The 16,295-nt window shown below is 39.8% G+C and overlaps 1 protein-coding gene across 2 annotated transcripts in view; it reads left to right on the top strand.

Annotated features, from left to right (window-relative positions):
- PLCL2 (phospholipase C like 2) overlaps nucleotides 1-14,983 on the top strand; it is a 194,674-nt gene extending 179,691 nt beyond the window's left edge. For both annotated transcript variants that reach the window (XM_077991414.1, XM_015132240.3), the window contains one exon: nucleotides 14,112-14,983. In XM_077991414.1, coding sequence (XP_077847540.1) covers nucleotides 14,112-14,140 — 29 coding nt within the window. In that variant the 3' untranslated portion in view covers nucleotides 14,141-14,983. The remainder of the gene's footprint in view (nucleotides 1-14,111) is intronic.
- Nucleotides 14,984-16,295: the final 1,312 nt, after the last annotated feature.

Below are 16,295 nucleotides of genomic sequence, written 5' to 3'. Positions count from 1 at the left end.
ATTAGGGAGGCCCAAAGAGACAGAGAGAGATGGAGAGTGGCCAGTGGAACAGTCAGAACACACACAACATTTACCAGTTAAGTTTGCTGTCTTATAAGGAAGAGCACACCTTATAGTGCCCCAAATCAATTACAATAGTAGCATCAAAGACCACCAATCACAAATCACCATAACTGATATAATAATAATGAAAAAGTTTGAAATATTGCAAGAATTACCAAAGTGTGACACAGAGACACAAAGTGAACACATGCTGTTGGAAAAATGACACTGTAAACTTGCTTGACGCAAGGTTGCCACAAACCTTCAATTTGTTTAAAAAAAAAAATGCAGTATTTGTGGAGTGTGATAAAATAAACTATGTCTGGAGTCATGCAACCCCCAGCACAATGATGATAGGTGTCACCCTGCTCCCCCAAATTGCATTGTGCCCCTTTGTAGTAAAATCTTTTATGTTGGCAACCACTTATCTTATTTCTGTCTCTATAGTTTTACCTGTTCCAGAATGTCATATAAATGGAATTCCATGGCATCCAGTCTTTTCTGCCTGGCTTCTTTCATGTAGCATAGTGCTTTGAGTCATACAAGTTAATGTAGGTTTCAGTACTCCAGTCCTTTTTATTGCTAAATATTATTCTGTTTTATGGATATAACACATTTTGTTTATACATGTACCAATTTGTGGACATTTGTGTTGTTTCCAATTTTTAGCTATTATAAATAAACCTTCAATGAACATTGACATATCAGTCTTTGTATGGACATGTTTTTATTCTTCTTAGGTAAATGAGAGTGTGATTGCTGGGTCACATAGTAAATGTATGTGAGACTTGATAAGAAACTGCCACAGTGCTTTAAAAAAAAAAACTGATGTTCCATTTTGCATTTCCTCAGCAGTGTTACAAGGGTTTCAGTTGCACCACATCCTTGTCGACACTTGGAATTGTCAGTTTTGTCATTCTAGTAAGTGGATGGAGGTTGAGCATCTTTGTGTGTATATGAGTTTTTAAAAATATACGACAGGCTCTGATGTGGTTTTCTTTATCTTTGTTCTGCTTGGGGTTCGTTGAGATTTTTAGATATGTGAATTTATAGTTTTTAACAAATTTGGAAACTTTTTGGTGATTCTTTCCTGAAATGTTTTTCTCTCTTACCCTTTCTACCATCTCCTTCTCTAACTCCAATTATATGTATAAATATACTGCTTGATATTATTATCCCATAATCACAGATGCTTATTCATTAGTTTTTAAATATTTTCTGTGGTTTAAAAAAAAATTTTTTTTTTGAGACAGGATCTCACTCTTGCCCAGGCTGGAGTGCAGTAGCACGAACACTACTCATTGCAGCCTCAACCTTCTGAGCTGAAATGATCCTCTCATCTCAGCCTCCTGAGTAGCTGGGACCACAGGCACATGCTACCATGCCTGGATAATCTGTACATTTTTTGTTGAGACTAGTTTTGCCATGTTCCCCAGGTTGGTTTCAAACTCATGGCCTCAAACAATCCTCTCACCTCAGCCTCCCAATGTGTTGGAATTACCTTACTCAGCCATTTCCTTTTTGTTTTCCTTTTTAATTCTTGATATTTTTATTTCTATGGCTTCAAGCAGTATTGCTATATTTTCAAGCAATACTTCTGTCTTCTGTAATATCTAATGTGCCATTAATCCTATTCAGTTTTATTTTTAATTTCAAATTTCTCATGTTTCTGTTCATGCTAGTCATATCCTCTACCTTCTTGAAGATATGTCATATATTCACAATAGCTGTTTTCCAACTCCTTCCTCTCTGCTTCTCAGCCCCTCATATTCTAGCCACTGTCGACTCCCTGAACTCCACACTGTGTCTTCTCACCCCAGTGGAACTGCTGGGCTCTGTTTGAGTTCCCCTTTCCTGCACTGCACCTGGAAACTGCAAGCAGTAAGCTGGACACAATTGTTTGTATTTCTTCTCTCAGGATCACTGTGTTGTACTATCTGAAAGTCATTGTTTTCTGCATTCTGTCTGGTTTTCTAATTGTATGCCAGCCACATTTCCAACTTTTCCTGGGTCATTTCTTTCTTCCCACCCTCTGCCCCATCTGCTACTCCATGAAACAGAGAGAATGTTCGCTTAGTTTTCATCTCTCTGGTTTGGTTGTATTTGAGATAGAACTTTCAGGACTTTTATGACTTGCCAACATGACTTCTATGAGTTTTAGTTTATAGAATGATGTTATACCCTTTTTTTAGTTTGGTTGCTGTTTGTGGCTTTTTGCTTGGCTTTATTTTTGCTCATTTCATCAGGAATGTGGAATGGAAATTCTGTAATGCATTTTCAATCCACCAGCTTAATCAAGACTTCCTCTACCTTTATTTTCCAGTTGCCAAAATATTCACTGTACTGGTGTAATTTTCACTGTGTCGATTGATTGCCACTCCTAAAATGGTAGAATCTCATACTAGAAGAGTCCTGTTTTCATTGGTCTGTTTTGGTTACCAAGAGTAGAAACTCTCTCTGGCCAGCTCACAGAGGAGTGGCCACAGATGCTGGCTGACACAAGGGATCATGAGAGGGACAGGGACCTCAGGGAACTTGGAGACCGGAAACTGCAGTCCAGCCTCATGACAATAGCAAGCTGTCCGAAAACCTGGCGGCCCCGAGGTAGCTGATCCTCTCTGTGGAACGGGGTCTTTCTGCTTATCTTTCCGCCTCTTATCCATTCTGCTGCTTCTGCTGGCTGGCTCATTCTGTTCACTCAGAGTTTCTACGGCTTGATAACTTTTTCTGGCCTTGATCTGTTCTTTACCATACCTTCTCAGCATTTATTTCAAGTACTCAATCTATTTGTATTTCCTACCTCAGCCTAGCCTTTTAGCTCCAGACCAGTGGTCCTGATAAACCTCCTCTTGTATTAAGTGTCCTTGGATCAGGTTCTTTCCCTGCTTTAATCCACTTTGTCCAGGAAGGTATTGTCAGATAGCACAAAATCTGGCTCCTTTTGGTGACTGTTTCAGTTGTCTATTGCTGTATAACAAACCACTACAAAACTAGTGGCTTAAAACAACGACTTCTTATTTCTTGTGATTCTGTGGGTTAGCTGGGCTCAGCCAGATGGTTTTCCTGCTCCATACAGTGTTAGCTGGGATCACTTAAGAGATTTTCTTCTGCTGGGAACTCAGCTTGGCCTGGAACATCCAAGAAGGCACTCACATGGCTGGATCTCACTGGGGTGGCTGGGATGGCTGGGCTTTTTTTATAGCATCTATATAATATCTTGGACTTGAATTAAGCTTGTTACAGCCCAAGATGTTTTCCAGATGAATGGCTGCCAGGCTAGCTCTCCTGACCTGTGCCCCTTTACCATCAGAAACAAGACTATCAATAAACCCTGAAAGTAATTAGAGATTCATTCTCTTTAGGAACCTAAGACTTCTGCCAAAAAAATAAATCAATAAAACAGATGGTTTTTGCATCTGGTAAGACATTTGTCTTGATTTTCTTCATTTTCACCTGAGGTACAGTGCTTATCTTGAAGACTTAAAAGACTGGCATTTGTTTCCTTTTTGAAGTTACCATGATAGTTGATGTATGACTCCTTTTATTGAGGCTCATATCTTTTAGTTGTTTTTATTTATTATAGGTAGAATATTATGTTGTCTCTTTTCCTGAAAAGCTATAATTGACTGAAAGCCATTTCTCTATTTAGTGTGTGAAAATGCCTCATAATGGCTCAGAAAATCAAACTACAGTAGCATTTGTCATTAGGCAGGCTGTTCTTTCTGGTCCATTTGAAACACAGTAAAACCTCCAATATTGGGACCCCACTCATGTGGAGTTTGTGATTACTCAGCTAATGTTTGACTGTGTAAATGGTGTGCTTGGAAGATTAATAGTGCGAAGGACATGCTTACGTGTGCGCTATTTTCCCTGGTGTTTCCAAGGGCTCTTACACCCATGGCCCAGCCCCACTTGCCTCTCAGTGTCCCCTCGCTCTCTGCGTCCTCTCTCCACACAGCTGGGCCACCCTCCCCTGCCCTCTGGCCCTGGTCACTGCCTGGAACCCTCTGCTGACACCCAACCTTCTGTGCTTAGGTCATGGCTCACCTCCACTGTCTGGAGATTCCAAAGGCTGCTCCTGAACGCTCACCCTACCTCTGCCACCAGAGTTGCCAGCTCTGTGCCAGACGAGGCCACTATCGTACTGCATGGTGGACTTTAGCCCTTCCCATGGCCAGGTCTGTAGCAGAGGGACATGCAGTCGAAGTCAGAACCTAGAACGCTTTGTAGCATAGAAATCATTCTGCTAAATGTTTGGGCTCCAGAGGTGCCATGTGTTGGAGTCACGGTCACTCCTCTGTGGCAGGCAGAATCAGCCCCTGGGCCTGCCGCCATCCTTTCCTGCCCTGAGTTTCCCCAACTCAGACACCGTCTCCTCCGTGGTGCTGCTGAGGAGCCCCCAACTCTCTGTCTTTGGTGAAGGAAACGTAAAATTGTTTATAAGGAGGAAGGCATTCATTCTGAATTTAAAAAATTGAATATTATATGTAAAATTACTAACTTTTGTACAAACCTCTGAGCACAGCCTTGGGAAAATTGGAGACTAACTGTAAAAGTGATATAGGCAAAAGGTGTGGCAGGCAAAGGAAGCCACACGGATAGTCAGATCCGTGCAGCCCACTGTCCTTGCATCATCCAGACACTGCCTCGAACCACAGAAACATCTCTTTGGATCCAGAAAAAACCAAGGGCAGGAGCTGTGCTTAGAGGGCTCTCCTTTCTGCTCCTGCACAGAACCCCTTATCCCCCTCCGGCAGCTTCTTTGCACCCTTTGGGGTGGAAGTCAGGGTGGAGGGAAGGCGGTCTTCCTGCTGTGGGGAGACAAGCTGATTTGCAGCTCATGTTCCATGCCCATCAAACATGTGAGTGCACATACAGGAAGCCAAAAGGACAGACATCACTCACTCTTAGAATGAGCCTAACATCCTGTACAACAGCCTGTGTGCTGTTGCTCTAGGTTTAGGTGACTCTGATGATCAGGGAGTCTTTTTTTAACCATAAGAGTTGAGACTTCAGTGGGAAATGGGCCTGACCAAGCTAGGAGGCCTTCCTTAATTCTAATGAATGTGCCACAATCTCAGCCAGCCTCAAAAGAGCTCTTGAAAGGAGAACTGTCAACGTATAATCATGAGAGGCGATTTAGAATCCGTAGCCAAGACTCCTACAATCCATTCATTCTTTTTTTTCCCCCCTCCCCCCAGACAGAGTCTTGCTGTGTCCCCCAGGCTGGAGTGCAGTGTGTGGTCTTGGCTCATGGCAACCTTCACCTCCTGGGTTCAAGTGATTCTCCTGCCTCAGCCTCCCGAGTAGCTGGGATTATAGTCACCCGCCCCCGTGCCCAGCTAATTTTTGTATTTTTAGTAGAGACGGGTTTCGTCATGTTGGCCAGGCTGGTCTCAAACTCCTGACTTCAGGTGATCTGCCCACTTCGGCCTCCGAAAGTGCTGGGATTACAGGTGTGAGCCACCACACCCGTTTCATTCTTTTGTTCACTCATTTCCTCATTCAACAAACACACATTGGAAATCCATATTTCTGTTTCTGCTTTTAATTACAGGAAGAGTGAATTGTCTACACAGTTTTTGATGTGCTGGGTACATGAAAAATGTAGTGGAGATTTCAACTTGCTTGCTTTAAAATATTGTATGCGGTCTGTGGGGTTCAACTCTCTATAGTTTTGGCCTCACAGTTTAGTTTATCCAACAGGAAAATAAAACAAACATACCAGAGAGAAAGGGGTGTGTGTTTCAGTGTGATTTGCTGTTCAGACTCTACCTGTAATCTCTCTAAACTCAGTGTCCTTTTTATGAAACAGGAATGGTAATAGCTCTTCCCCTGCATCCTGTCTTTGTGGAGCAGGTGGTATCAGTGAAGGTACCTAAATTCTGCTGGGTTCCTCTCTGTGTTCCCAAATAGATAAGAAAGCCAGGAATGAGGAGTATTTTCGTGCCTCAGACTCCCATAATGGTATAAGTACCCTCCTTCTTCTCCTCGCTCACACTGCATGTGATTTGGAAGAAAAGTGCCTGCTGGCCCCCAGGAAATGGCAAGTGCTAATCTTTGCTCTCTTCAACACCCAAGCATGTGGCCATTACACAGGTGGCAGAGGGCAGGGGAAGTCTTAGCTGCCACACTGGATCCCTCACCTCAGAAGTAAGACAACTGTTTTTCTCTAATAGATAGTTGGACAAAAGGACTTTGAAAACATTAGCCAGATGTAGAATCCCTGTTGTTTCGCCCCTACGTCTAAATAAAAGCAATGACTTGTACTTGCTAATTTTGGCTCCTAAAATGTAGCACTAACAGATGTGTCTTGAAATATTTTTAATATATTAAAAACTAGAACATCTTTTGTGGTCATACAGAAAGTATGGTGATTAGCCAGGGGTTGAGCACAGCTGGGGCGCGGTTCTGGCATTTGGAGCTGCCATCATTCTTTTCCTGGCTGCTGTGGCCTCTGTTCCAATCCCAGGTAAGCCACAGGCTCAGCCAGAAAAAGCATGGTCACGCCAGACTTGCAGCAAGAGCCGCTGGGATCCAGCCACTGCCCTTAGTTACATCTTTTAAAGATTACTAAGTAAGAACCTTAAATATTTTGACCTAAGGTTGTTAAAAACTCTTTGAAGATGAAAACCAAATAGAATAAGTTAAAAAAATTCAAACCAGAATGTGTGAAATCAAATGACATTTGAGTTGTTCAGCTGAAAACATTGCAAAGCCAGCTTTGTGGAAGGAGTCTTCAAAACCAGACACCCTGTGTCAGTGGGTGGCAGTGTTTTAAGTAACCTTTGCTCTTTTCAAGTCTTTTGAATCTATGAAATATGAACACTACTACAACAAACACCCCCACCTCTTTCAGATTTTTTTTTTTTTTTTTTTTTTTTTGAGACAGAGTTTTGTTCTTGTTGCCCAGGCTGGAGTGTAATGGCACAGTCTTGGCTCACTGCAACTTCCGCCTCCTGGGTTCAAGCAATTCTTATGCCTCAGCCTCCCAAGTAGCTGGGTTTACAGGTGCCCACTACCATGCCCAGCCAATTTTTTTGTATTTGTAGTAGAGACAAGGTTTCACCATGTACTCCTGACCTGAAGTGATCTGCCTGCCTTGGCCTCCCAAAGTGCTGGGATTACAGGCATGAGCCACCATGCCTGGCCAGAATTGTTCTTCACTCATGCTACATGCCTTACCTCCAAGACATCTTAAACATGTATTTTTAGACACATAGAACAAACTAAAAGTGATGTGGACAAAGTTCAGCAGCTTCTCAAGCCCAGATTTATTGCCTTTGGGAGTCCTTTGTGTCTTGCCTTGGTAATGTCCAAAGGCCTATTCTGTTCAAGATACCATGATGACTTCTCTGAAGTTGAGAAATGTAAGATTCAACCAGATGAAGAATTCTGCTATTACCACATTAATTACCGTATGCCATCTGGGGATTTTTGTTTTTAAATACCCTGTCATCATGTGGTAGATCTATATATGCTGACATGGAAAGATCACTAAGACATAACTTTTCGTGAAGAAAAAGGGAAACCAAAGAACAATATAGATTGCTTGATTGTATTTACATTAAAAGTAAAATAAGATAACTATTTGTAATATACATATAATGCCAAGAAAAAGACAAAACTCGTTGTTTAGGGGGCAGCTGTGAGATTAAAGGGGAGACTTTCACATTTTACTTTAATTACATTACTTTAATTGCATTCAACAGATGGTTATGGAGCCCTTACTCTGTACCTGGCACTGTTCTAGGCTCTGAGGATTCAGCATTGATCAGAAGACAAAAATTCCTGCCCTCGTGAAGTTTACATTTAGTGGAAGAGACAGACAATAAACCAAGCAGTAGAGTAAGGCAATAAGTATTATGGAAAAAGCAAGGCAGGGAAGCAGTAAGGAGAATTATGGACAGGAAGTGAGAGTTCTAATTAGACAAGATGGGGCTGTCAGGGCACTGCTGTGAAGAGGGCATCAGAGTCAAGATGGCATCAATGGGAGGGGAGGGAGCTAGCCAGGTGCATTTCTGTGGCAAGGGCATTCCCTGCAGAGGGAACAATGAGTGCATAGACATTGAGGCTGGACTAAAGAGGACCTGACGCGTTTGAGGAACATTTAGGCGCGTACTATATCAGAGGCTGGGTGAACAATACAGGGTGGGTGGGTGGGTGAAGGAAGTCAGATGAGGCTGTGGGCAAGGACTTTGACTCTCACTCTGAGTTATTTGGGGAGCTGCTGAAGAGTTTTAAACAGAGAGGAAGGGATGTCCTGTGTTTTAATTTGAGCTCTCTGGCTGGCTGTCATGTTGAAAATGGAGAGGGAAGACCAGTCAGAATAAACTCCAAGAAAGATTATGGTGGCTTAAACCACAATGGTGGCAGTGAAGATGGTAAGAACTGGTGAGAAACTTTATATATATATGTTTTGAAGATTATGACAATAAGACCTACTGACAGGTGGGATGATATATGGAAGAAAAAGGGAAGAGTAAATAATGACACCAGGGTTCTTGGTCCAGGTCAAGAATGGGGTTGCTTTGACTGAAGAGTAGCTGGTAGTAGGAGTAGTAGCAGGATATCAGAAACTCAACTGGACATGTGATGTCCAAAGAATGATGCCTAGATAGGCATTTTGGTAGGTACTAATTGTTATTAATAAAAATAATAAGAGCATACATAAATGAAATTAAAAACAGAAAATGCATAGAGAAAAATCAATAAAACCAAAAGCCACTCCTTTGAAAACCTTATTAAAATCAATAAGTCTTTAGTCAAGCTAACTAAGAAAAAAGATGATACAAATTACTAATGTCAGAAATGAAATAAAGGATATCACCACAGATTTTATGGACACTAAAAGGATAATGAAGGACTATGATGAACAATTCTATACCCACAAACTTGAAAACCTAGATGACATAGGCCAATTCCTTGAAAGGTAAAATCTGCCAAAACTCACATAAGAAGAAATAGGCAATCTGAATAATTCTGTATCTATTAAGGAAATCGAATCAATAATTAATAAGCCTCCAAAACAGAAAGCACCAACCCGGATAGGTTTACTGGTTTCTACTAAACATTTAAAGAAGAAATGATACCAATACTCTACAGTCTCTTCCAGAAAATAGAAGCAGAGTGAATACTTCCTAACTCATTCTACCAGGCCAGTTTTATCCTAATACCAAACCAAAGACATTACAAGAAAAGAAAACGATAGACCAGTATCTCTCATCAACAGAGACGCAAAAATCCTTAACACACTATTAACAATTAAAATCCAAAAATGAATAAAAAGAATTATTCACCATGATCAAAAGGGATTTATACTGGGTATACAAGGCTGATTTAACTTTTGAAAAATCAACTAATGTCATTCATCATATCAACAGGCTAAAGAAGAAAAAGCTCATGGTTATATCAGTAGATGCAGAAAAACCATTTAACAAAATTCAACACCCATTCATGATAAAAATTCTCAGTGAACTAGGAATAGAGAGGACCTTACTCAACTTGATAAGGAACATCTACAAAAATCATACTGCTTACATCATATTTAAAGGTAAGAAACTCAAAGCAATCCTGATAAGATTAGGGACAAAGCAAGGATGTTCTCTGACACCAGTGCTTTCAACATTGACCTGGAAGTCCAGTCCTAACTAATGCAGTAAGACAAGAAAAGAAAATAAAAGGTATATATCTTGAGAAGGAAGAAATAAAACTGTCTTTGTTCACAGATGATATAATCATCTATGTAGAAAATCCAAAAGAATTGACAAAAAAAAATCTCCTGGAACAATATAATAAGCAATTATGGCAGGGTTGCAGGATACAAAGTTAATATACAAAAATCAATTGATTTCTTTTTTTAAGAAAAAAAATTTTGAGACAGGGTCTCACTCTGTCACCCAGGCTGGAGTGTACTGGCATGATCATGGCTCACTACAGCTTTGACCTCCCTGGGCTCAGGTGATCCTCACACCTCAGGCTCACAAGTAGCTGGTACTTCAGGTGCACACCAACATACCCGGCTAATTTTTGTACTTTTTTGTAGAGATGGGGTTTTGCCACGTCACCCAGGCTAGTCTTGAACTCCTGAGGCTCATGTCTTAGCCTTCCAAAGTGCTGGGATTACAGGCATGAGCCACCACACCCAGCCAATTTATTTCTTATATACCAGCAAAGAACAGGTGGAATTCAAAATTAAAACACATGACCATTTACATTAGAACCCCCAGAAATAAAATACTTAGGTATTAATCTAACAACATATATATGACTTATATGAGGAAAACTATAAAACTCTTGTGAAAGATATCAAAGAATTAAGTTAATGGAGAGATATTCCATATTCATGGATAGGAAGACTTAATGTTCTCAAGGTATCAGTTCTTCCCAACTTGATATATAGATTCAACATAATCTCAATCAAAATTCCAGCAAGCATAAAATTAAATAAATCAACCAAGTTATTTTGTGGATATTGACAAACTGATTCTAAAGTTTAAAGAGAGAAGCAAAAGACCCAGAATAGTCAACACAATATTAAAGGAGAGAATAAAGTCAGAGGACTGACTTTATCTGACTTTAAGACTTACTGCAGAGCTACAGGAAATAAAACAGTGTGAAAAGAATAGACAAATAGATCAGCAGAACAGGATAGAAGAGCCCAGAAATAGACCCACATAAAATAGTTAATCGATCTTTGGCAAAGGGGCAAAGGCAATACAGTGGAATAGAGACTTCATCTTTTCAACAAATCATTCTGGAAAAACTGGACATCCACATGAAAAATTCAGTCTAGGCACAAATCTTACACCCTTCACAAGAATTAACTCAAAATAGATCATAGACATAAATATAAAACACAAAACTATAGAATTCCTAGAAGATAACACAGGATAAAATCTAGGTGACCTTGGATATGGCAGTGATTTTTCAGATACACCACCATAGACAATCCATTAAAGAAACAATGGGTAAGTTGGACTTCCTTAAAATTTAAAACTTCTGCTCTGTAAAAGACAATGTCAAGAGAATGAGAAGAGAAGCCACAGTCTGCGAGAAAATATTTGCAAAGGACACACCTGATAAAGTACTGTTTTCCAAAATATGCAACGAACTCTTAAAACTCAACAGTAGGGAAACAACCTGATTAAAACCTGGGCAAAAGTCTGAACAGTCACCTCACCAAAGAGGATATACAAATGGAAAATATATTAGCACCACATGTCACTAGGGAATTGTATGTTAAAATAACAATGAGATACCAATACACATCTATTACAGTAGCCAAAATAGAAAACTAACATCACCAAATGCTGGTGAGGATGTGAAACAACAGGAATTTTCATTTATGCTGGTGGGAATGCTAAAAGGTGCAGACAATTTGTCAGAAACTGTCGAACTGTCTGTAGTTATTACAGAACTAAACATACTCTTATCATATGATCCAGTGATCATACCCCTTGGAATGTACCTAAATGAATTGAAAACTTACGTCCACACAAAAATCTGCATACAGATGCTTATAGCAGAGTTATTTTTAATTGCCAAAATTTGGAAGCAGCAAAGATTTCCTGCAGTAAATGAATGGATAAATAAACTGCAGTGCATCCAGACAATGGAATATTATTCAGCACTAAAAAGATATGAGCTATCAAGCCATGAGACGACATAGAGGAAATTTAAATACATATTACTGAGCGAAAGAAGCCAATCCAAAAAGGCTACACACTGTGATTCCAACTATATGACATTGTCAAAAAGGCAGAACTGTGGAGACAATAAAAAGATCAGTGGTTGCCAGGGGTTGAGAGTGGGGGAGGATGACTAGCAAAGCACAGAGGAATTTTAGGGTGATGGAACTATTCTGCATGATCCTATAAGGGTAGATAGATGTTGTTACACATTTTTCAAAACCCATGGAATATACAAAACCAAGGGTGAACCCTAATTTAAGCAATAGACTTGAGGGGATGTGGCAACATAGGTTCGTTGATTGTAACAAGTATACCACCGTGGTGCGGGTTGTGGCTACTGGAGAAGGTTTGCATAGGGAGGGAGCATAAGGGAACTCTGTAGTTTCTGCTCTGTTTTGCTGTGAACCTAAAACTGTCCTAAAAATTAAAGTTTATTAATTTAAAAAAAAAATATTTGGAGTTTTAAAACACAAATCAAAGACTAGTTACAGTCTATTAAGACTGTGAATGTATGTAGCAATTCTGCTTGTGAAGGGAAATACACTATTTAACATGAAATTATACTCCTGACACAATATGCTATATATACAGGAACCTCATAACTAGTAATTTTCAACATGTGAGTTCAGTGACTAGTAAGAATGAATAAAAATGAAGCTCCTTTAGTTAATCTAAGCAAGGGAACATCTATTTATAGTTACTAATTAAAGGACTCTGTAAAGCAGGAAAACCATGCATGATAAGTGGTAAGCAGCAAACTTCTGTGGATTTGGGCCTCATGATGGTTTAAAATTGCCTTGCAATTTGATCTCACCAGTGGTTGACATTTGACTGTAGTCCATTTGCCAGCCAAGGTAAGTCCCTACCCATTGCTGTCTGCAGCTGGCCCCAAGCTCTTGCTGGACAGGAATGCCTTAAAGGGAACGCACACTGGGAGGCAGTTCAGAAAGAGGGAAACAGGGAGGAGGTGTAAGTAGGACAAAGAAGAGTCAAACTACAGAGGAATCATAAAGAAAATAATAGAATAAATTGAGAACCCAAGGGGATGGAAAAAAATAGCAAGCAAGGAGAATAAGAAAGAAGAAAAGGTAATAGTGTCAGTAGAAAAAACTGTTAGTGGAAGGCAGGTTAAACTTGGAAGGAAAAATGAACAAAAAAGCAAAGTAGGAGTGTTGGAATTTACAACAATAGAGCACCACATCATCTCTTCTGCTCAATAATTTTGGAATTGTTGGCTGATGCATTAGCCCAGTGTTTCTCGACTGGGGGTATCTCACCCTCCCACTCAAGAGACAGTTATCAATGTCTGCAAACATTAGGGTGTGCTAAGGGTGCTGCTCAATATCTGAAAATACACAAGACAGCTCCCCACCTCCAAGGAATTCTCTGATCCAAAATGTCAAGAACAAAGAGGGTGACAAACTGCGTTGGCCCATTGTCAGCACCAGTTCCAGACTCCAAGTGACTGTGCTTCAGTTCACCCACTGTTTTCTGACCTATATCGTGTTATACTGCATACAGATCAAGTCGATGGTCAGACCTCAGCAAAGAAATTAAAATTTGGCTGATAAATATATCCTGAGTAAAGAATCCTTTGCTTCACTCTTTCTTTCAGCAACTGCTCAGTGAGGACCTGCTGTGTGCCCACGGCTGTCAGCACTTACCAAAGGCTGTGTGGGCTTCAGAGATGGAGAACAGATTAGTGGTTCTTCAGAGCTGGAGAACAGATCAGTGGTTGCCAGGGCTTAGGGATGGTGGAGAGGAGGGAGTGGGTGTGACTTCCCAGTGGTGGTGGCGCAGTACTGTGCCTTGGTTGCCATGGTGGTTACGTGAACCCACACGTGATGAAGTCACACAGAAGCGTAGGCACACTTCGTACCCCTGTCAGCATCTTGGTTTTGACATCGTGCTATAGTTATGTGAGACATAACCGCTGCGGGAAATTTGGGAAAGGGTACACAAGACCTCTCTGTACTACACTTGTATCCTTCTGTGAATTTAAACATTTCAAAATAAAAAGTTTTTTTTTTTTTATTCAAACCTTAAAAGGGAAAAGACAAGACTGGCCAAACAACGAATGAAAGATGTAATTGTAACCAGGACAGACAGGAATAGTCCATGCACACAGAACCCCATGAAGATCTATAAATAGAAAGGGCCAGAAAAGCAGCATACTCTTGGAGTATGGTATTGAAACTGGGAAAACAAACTCACTTTTTATTAAAATTGACCTATTCAGATGCAGTGCCAATAAGAAATAATTATGCCCTCTTGTGGAATCAAAATACTTCTATTTCGGTGAAAGGTATGTATTGTTGAAGTCTAACACTAAGTTATGTCATATCTAATACTGTTTAATTGCATGTTTTGTTATAGGGACAAGCAGATCTTTTGAAATATGCTAAGAATGAGACTTTGGAGAACCTGAAACAAATCCATTTTGCTGCTGTTTCATGTGGACTGAATAAACCAGGCACCGAAAATGCTGATGTCCAGAAGCCACGCCGGAGCTTGGAAGTCATACCTGAAAAAGCGAATGATGAAACTGGAGAATGAGGAAACTTACAATAAATCATTATGGAGTTTATAACTCTAGGACCAATTATAGTCAGATGGGACATTTGCTTTGCACTCGCTAATGAGAATAATATTCGGGATTTTAAAGCACAACTGGAATAGCTAATTACAGTCTATTAAAACTGTGAATGTATGTAGCAATCCTGCGTGTGAAGGCAAATAAACTCTATAGCAAGCAATTATATTGCTGGCCAAAATATGCTATATTTGTATACAAAGACATTCTAACTCAGTTCCAGTATGAAGAACAGATTATTCACTCTAGCTCCATTGAGAAACATTTTCCTAAGTGAAAACAATTTCTTAAGATGGAAATGGATTGGATTGTCAAATTACTATTTATTGGAGAAAAAACTTGATCTACGCATTTTTACTTATGTGGGGTTGCCAGAGTATCTGGGTTCTAGATGATTTTGGTGGCATGCTTGCTGAGCCATAATTACTAAGGAGAATGTAAGTGGACAGGTTCCCTGAATCCCCGGGGTCCTTGGAGAGCCATCGAGGAGAATGTGCAATTGGACTGAAGCTCCCTGGCTGAAGACACATGCCGAATCAGCACATGGGTAGAGATGATGTAAAAGCAACAAATCTGGAAACAATACATTGTAAATAGTTTTTCATTGTATGAAGTAGTGTTCACATTAAAAAGATGTTTTATGATATTTCTCCAATAGCAGTACATGTGTTTAATGAAGCCTTAACTTTTAAGATTTCTGGTTCAAAATATTCTACTCTTAAGCGTGGCCACTTGCTTGTTGAACAGCTTTGTCAAAAATAAGTTGCTTGTCTGGGCTGACCTTATTTTGCTTTTGGTAAGGTTTCAACAGCTTTAAGCAACAGCAGCTGACTGTAAAGTGAACCGAGATACCCACAGCTGCCCTCTTGATGCTTCTGAATCAGGTCTGTAGTGATGTGCGCCTCAGAATCTGGCAAATAGGAAGTCAAAAGCAGTTACAGGGCAGGAGCAGGTGTAGCTTTCCTCCAGTTCTACTGGCAGCAGATTCCTTCAATTTATGTTTGTCTAAGAAAATATCTGTTTTTCCTCCACTTTTGAAAGATAATTTTGAGCCAGCTGAGTTTTTAATCCAAGCTTTTATTTTCCAAATCAGTGAAACTTCATGCTTTCAAGATACTGAACACGGCTGCCTAATTACTGCTTCTCCCAAACCAAAACTGCTTTCAAATTTTGGAAGGGTCAATATTTACTCTAAATCTTCAACAATCCCTTCTTTTCTGTTCAGCGACTCAGGTATATGAGCCAGATAAGTGTATGTAATCTTCAGCTGAGTATCTTATTAGTGATTTCCTCACAGTTCAAGAGATGCTCAGGAGCTGATGTTGCTCATTTGTTTCTGCCCAGGCTCCTCAGCATCCTCTTAAACAATGCTTTGCTCAGTTGTCTTGTCATTTGCATTCTAATAATGTGCTTAAGTTAAGGTGTCCATCTCCACTGCCCTTCTCTGGATATAATTTGTTAGAAAATAAGCCTGTTACTTGGATAGTGGTGCTGTTCCCTGCGCACCCAGCTAACCACCAGCCAGTATCTTAGGCTCTTAGCCCAGAAACGAACTCTACAAGGGGTAAAAATGAATAGGAAATAGCAGAGAATTAAAAGTAAACTTATATAATGAGAAATGAAATAATGTGTAACCTAGATTATTGTTAAAAATACTTAGCTGGTAAGTAAATAGCAATATTCAATTTAAAGTGAAAAATCCAGAAGTCATGAAAAATGTCTTTTAAAGAATAATGAAATTGAAAAAAAAATTTACATGTCTAGTAATGACAGGCATTATCTAATATGTGACTTGAATAACTTTGATAGCAAAACACATGTAATTTATTGTAGTTTATACAGGCTTAGAATTGATTTTAAAATTGAAGGAGTATGAGAGAACATTCAGTCTTACACTTTCTTTTTCAGATGCCAAAGTTGCAGATAAAAATAAAATGCATTGCCTGATGTCAAAAAGTCTGTTAGGG

Source organism: Macaca mulatta, chromosome 2, assembly GCF_049350105.2.
Source record: "Macaca mulatta isolate MMU2019108-1 chromosome 2, T2T-MMU8v2.0, whole genome shotgun sequence".
Taxonomy (NCBI): domain Eukaryota; kingdom Metazoa; phylum Chordata; class Mammalia; order Primates; family Cercopithecidae; genus Macaca; species Macaca mulatta.
The sequence above is the reverse complement of the archived record's forward strand: the minus strand, read 5'-3'. Positions and strand labels throughout refer to the sequence as shown.